The sequence below is a fragment of the Phaseolus vulgaris genome, chromosome 4 (assembly GCF_051622355.1).
Source record: "Phaseolus vulgaris cultivar YP4 chromosome 4, ASM5162235v1, whole genome shotgun sequence".
Lineage (NCBI taxonomy): Eukaryota > Viridiplantae > Streptophyta > Magnoliopsida > Fabales > Fabaceae > Phaseolus > Phaseolus vulgaris.
Window position 1 is genome coordinate 6,798,300 of NC_143501.1, and position 5,489 is coordinate 6,803,788.

Consider the following 5,489-nt stretch of genomic DNA (forward strand, 5'->3'; position numbering starts at 1 on the left):
TTGTAGGTGACATAAATTATCTTATATGGAGACTAAGTGGACCAACTGACAATTGAATCGTAGCATTTGAATTGTTACACTCTTAAAGTAGAAAAATATCCATCATAATGACATTCTAGCACTCCTGATTATAGAAAATAATTTATGTTGTTTCAAAGTGGCATGCAGGAACTCATGTTCTATCAAGAATGGTTCATATAGTGAATTTTCCCTTCAGTCCATGATTTATAAATGGCAACATTGGAACATTGATTTGAACATATAAGTTGTTTCATTAGATTAGCTGTAAAATTCCTTGGTGCCATAGTACCAATGGACCAAAGTGATTCTTTGAAATCACCCCATATACAAGTAATTATGTTCATACAGTTTCTGTTAGGCTAATGGTTGACATCCTGCTAAGTTCAACCTGTCGATCTTCTAATCGACTCACAGCTCGAGAAAAGTTGTTGCTTGCAAATGACAAGTTATCTTCTGTCAGACGTCTCTGACGCCTTTGCTTTATTCTTGATATGAGCTGAGAAACCTCACCTATGGAGGGACGTTTCTTAGGTGATTTGTGCAAGCATTTGTGTCCAATCTTTGCAAGCTGCCTCACTTCTTCAAGATTGCATTTTCCCACTATTTTCTTGTCAAGAATCTCATCTATACCATCATGATCCATTGCAGCCTTGCAAGATAAACAAGAGGATGAGACAGAAATTGTGAAGTATTCCAACATCTTTTTCAAAGAAAAGTAACTTACAAGGTTAACATACTCCATCAAATTTTGATGAGGGTGGATGGCAGTGATGAGCTCAAAAACTATGATACCAAAACTGTATATGTCACTCTTCGTTGTTAACTTGCTTGTGGAAATGTATTCAGGATCCATGTAGCCGTATGTACCTTTGAGACCAGAATTCCGGCCATCAAAGATCTCTTCTTTTGAGAGTCCAAAATCAGCAACCTGCACAGTTCAATTTTGATCACAATTTATTCATATCTGGATAGAATATTATCAATGCCATGAATGTCAAATTTAACTGTTTATTATATATTCCAATATACAAACACAAGCTTTAGAAATGCCACCTAAGCTTCTTGATTTTCAATCATTTAGCCACCATGCAAGAGCTTCTCTCTGATTTTGTAGTCATGCACAAAGTTCTTTTGACCAACAATAACAACATAACCAAGGAAGGATAGCACTGTTTGATTCAATATCTTATGCAAAATTAGGAAAATGAATGGGGATCTGACTTTTAAAAAGAGCATATACAAAAAAATATTACCTTAGCTCTCTTTGAGTGATCTAGCAATATGTTGGCAGACTTTAAATCGCGATGTATGACAGGTGGGATTGCCTGTTCCATGCATATTCATATTCATCAACACATTTTCTCGTACATTTAGGAAAAAAATACATCAATGAAAATACATACTCCTTCATGAAGGTATTCTATTCCATGTGAAATATCAAGAACAATTTGCAGCCTTTCATCCCAACTCAATACTTTTTCTTCACCTACAAACATTTGCAGACTATTCTCAATTGAGACAACTTAGTTGGTCACGTGACATGTAAAAACATGCAAAAGAAGATACTAGACAAAAAAACAATAAAAATAGATGAACATCAAGACCTTCCTCTTACCATATAAAAGATTTGCTAAACTTCCATGACTCATATACTGATAAACCAGTATGCGTTGCCCTTTATCTACACAATATCCAACCAAATTCACAAGATTCCGGTGATGCAGTCTTCCTAGCAGAAATACCTGAAGCAAAAAGTTAAATATAAAAAGTTCAACAAACCAACTGATGGCTGATGTTATAATATATCAGCTTATCCTGAATTACTCAAATTAGAACCAATATCATCAATTACATAAATGATATAACCTTGCGGAAGTGGTCTTCCCTATCCATTTTAAACTGTGATATATTCAGTCTTGAAAATTAAACAACCACTGCAGGCTTTTATTTCCAATGATGATAACCATACTACAAAAACCAAAATAATAATTCTAAATTTTAAGGTCATTCATATGGTAATGTTCCAAAACAATTTGATAAAACGGGTACACTTGGGGTTTGAATTGTGAGCTAAGTTTTCTAGTTTTTTTATAAAAAAAAAAAATTATAGAACAATTTTCAAATTTGTAGAGTAAAAGTGGGAGAATATGAAACAATGCAAGGAAGAATGCAAGTAACAGAAAACTTAAAGTAGAAAACCAAAACAACTTAGAAGAGATGTTCAGATCTTCTTTTAGTTATGAAAGATGTCTTAGTTTTGAAAACAGTTTTCAAAAATTAATCTTATCAAGCAAGTTTTTCTGTTTTCTTTCTTTTTGTTTTTAAGAACAGAAAAAAATTTGCGAATGAGAATCACTACATATTTTACATATATACATATATATATATACATATATATATATACTGATTTTCTGAAAATGAACAATAAACTCTTTAATATGAGGAGTAATTGAAGCAAAAGCAAGGATAATCATCACCAGCTAGATTATTAATCACTTCAATTGAAGTCAAATAAATAAGTATCAAATCATCTATGAACTTTGCAACGGTTTTTAAACTTATATGTGTGTATGAGTCTCTGAATTAAAGGAAAGAAATGTAAATGGCTCAGAAGGAAATGTATAAGATAATTATGACACCTTTTTCCAGTACTATACAAGTCATAAAGATTCAAAATATACAAAATTCTGAATCCCACAAACCAAGTAACAGAATATACCTCTGTTTGGAATTCTTTCTCCCCTTGTTTGGAATTAGGTGCAAGGACCTTCACTGCTACAACCTCCCCAGTAGGCATTGTTGCTTTATAAACTGTCCCAAATGATCCTTGTCCCAAGGTTGTCGTGAAGTTTTGTGTGGCCTTTTGAATTTCTCTGCACCATGTAAAGTGTCAGGTTCATACCATTACAATGTTAATATCCCTTTAATAGTGTTTTTATCTGAATTACGTAACATCTCCATTTCCCTACTTTCTCCTTTTCCTTTGTCTTCTGAACTAAGGTAAAATTTGCAAGGCGATTCATCCAATTTATAAAGAAACTTCCCTATAAAAAGATATATAAAGTTCACGATGCAACAAATCAAATAATGAACAAATTTTGATATCTATAGTTATATGCTTCAATTTTAATAGTAGTTATCCATATACAGAACAATTAGGCAAAAAATAAAGACTTAACCTCATGCTTAAGAGAGAAATGGGCATACCTGTATGAATACTTCAGAATGCCTGATGCAGAAGTAAACCGATCTCTGTTTTGATGATTCCACCAAGTGAAATGGGAATTTTTCTTGAGATTTTCTGACCTCGATGTGGCTATGGAACTATCAAGTGATGCACTGAAGTCGGTACTTGTTCCCAATCCATTTGTTCGTATTGGAAGAGTTGTTATACTAGACTCATTTGCAGATAATCTAAGATGAGCAGCACGTTTCTTGTACCATCTTATGCCGAAAAATATGAGGCAAGATATCAGAATTCCAAGTGCCAAACCAACAGAAACACCAATGATAACTAAATCAGTTTGGCGAACCATTCTTTGATCTCTCTTGATACTCAAACAATGAAATCATTTTGCAGAAGACTGGTACTGCAGAGGTCCACTGTCACAGAGTTGGCACAATTTTATGTTAATTCAATGCTTCATCCAGAACTAAATGACATCAATTGAACTCCAAGATAGTAATATATCCAATTGTTCTTCTATTTTATTCCCCTTTTGACAATAGAGGAGATAAAAGATTGTTTAAACCAATGACTCAAATGCAACAGCATTTGCAAACTTTCAGATGTAAAACTCATGGATGCAAATTTACTCTACAATTGCAAAAAGCTAATACCATTATCAATATTGAAACACCTAAAAGTTAGGCTTAACTAAAGAATGTAACACGGATACCTTAATTCTGACAACAATGACTACATGCATATCTGAAGTACCATATTTAGAAGAAACAACATCTTTCCATTTTGCATCTTTCTAAAAGAGCCTTCGGAAGAAAAACAAAGAATTCCTTTTTTCCTAAAACATTACAAGATATAAAAGACAGTCTAATTATCTTTTACAGTTGATAATAACAGTAAGATAAAACCACAAAAAACTGAGGCATATTAAAAGTTTCCCTGAAGATAGATCACACATCTGAAAAATTAATAAAAACAAAAGTAAACCCTTTTCCTCCATTATATGATTCAGATAACACTAAAATGGAGTAGGGTGGGTTTGGGAGATAGTGCGCTATCCACAAACTCATCAACATCAATTAATTGTTCATTCACTTTGCACTACCTATCAAACATGAGCATATAAAAAAAGATTCCCACTTTTCACTACCCTCTTCAAACGGTGAAAGCATAAACAAAAAAGAACCCACAAACCAGCAACAAAACAATCCTCCAAAACAAACCCACCAAGCTTAAAAATTGAATCAGAAACCTTCACTGACCTTGTAAGAAAAAAAAAACCCACATACCTAATCAGCAGAATAACAACACCATGATGGAAAAAACAGATTTTTTTGTTCTGGGGTGTGTGAAGTGCGAACCATGGTTCTGAAACAAACCCCCTTTTGGCTATACGAGCTTGTTGTTGACTTAGGAGTCCAGAGTCAACGGCATGAGTGGAAGAAACAAAGACCAAGTTGATGAAAGAAACTGTTTTTTGTTAGTGGTGAGAGTGAAACAGTAAAAGTGTATAACTGGAAGAGATTTGAGTTGGATTGAAAATGGAAGTGAGTGGAGATAAAAAAGAGGGTTGTGGAGTGGGTGAGGGCGTTAAGTGCAGTTGAATTGAAGTGAGAGTGGGTTTTAAGGTTTTAAAAACTTGGGGAAATGGGTACAGATTTTGGAATGTTTGTTTCTTTGTTTGTCTCATTATTCTTCTGCTGTTTTAATATTTTACTTTTTTATGATAAAACAGAAATAAAAAATATTACTTTTCTAACCTTACTATAAATAAAAAATCTATCTTAATTAAGAAAATTTAAACAGTTTAATTTTATTTTTTAAAAAAACCTTTCATCAAAAAATGTCTTCTCTCGTGCTTTTATGAAAACTGTTAATCATTACTTTATAAATATATTAAATAAAAACGGTTAAACATTCCTTTATCATTTACTCCTATATCACTTTTCCAAAAAATTTAAAACATTCCTTAAAATACAAAAAAACAGTAAGTTTCTTAAGTAATTTTTAATAAATAGTTTTTCAATAACTAACATAATTTTTTGAAATGTTGCTTCAAGTAACGCTTTATCTTCTAACTTTTTTTATATTTAATTTTTTAGCTTTTACTAAAATGTTTACTAAAATTTCCTTTTAAGATATGATGTGAAAGTTATATTAACCAAAACTAAAAGTTATGATTAAAATAACTTGTTCAAATAAAAATTAAAAGAGATCCTGTAATCAACTAAGAACTAAATTTGTAATTACTAAAAATATTTTTCATACATGAAAAAACTTTTAA

At 32.0% G+C, this 5,489-nt stretch overlaps 1 protein-coding gene across 4 annotated transcripts; it reads right to left on the reverse strand.

The window, feature by feature from the left end:
- Positions 1-248: 248 nt before the first annotated feature.
- LOC137837035 (calcium/calmodulin-regulated receptor-like kinase 2) lies at positions 249-4,888 on the reverse strand. 4 transcript variants are annotated; one of them, XM_068645856.1, is made up of 8 exons: positions 4,495-4,888; positions 3,229-3,624; positions 2,741-2,894; positions 1,637-1,763; positions 1,425-1,507; positions 1,275-1,346; positions 746-949; positions 249-670 (listed from the first exon to the last, which is right to left on the reverse strand). In XM_068645856.1, the coding sequence occupies exons 2-8, from the start codon at positions 3,555-3,557 to the stop codon at positions 362-364; spliced, it is 1,278 nt and encodes a 425-aa protein (XP_068501957.1). In that variant the 5' UTR covers positions 3,558-3,624; positions 4,495-4,888; the 3' UTR covers positions 249-361. The 4 variants fall into 4 exon arrangements, with proteins under 4 accessions (XP_068501957.1, XP_090157558.1, XP_090157559.1 ...); XM_090301432.1 differs by having other exon boundaries at positions 759-949; positions 4,495-4,838; XM_090301433.1 differs by having other exon boundaries at positions 1,425-1,524; positions 4,495-4,562.
- Between the last annotated feature and the right edge of the window lie 601 nt (positions 4,889-5,489).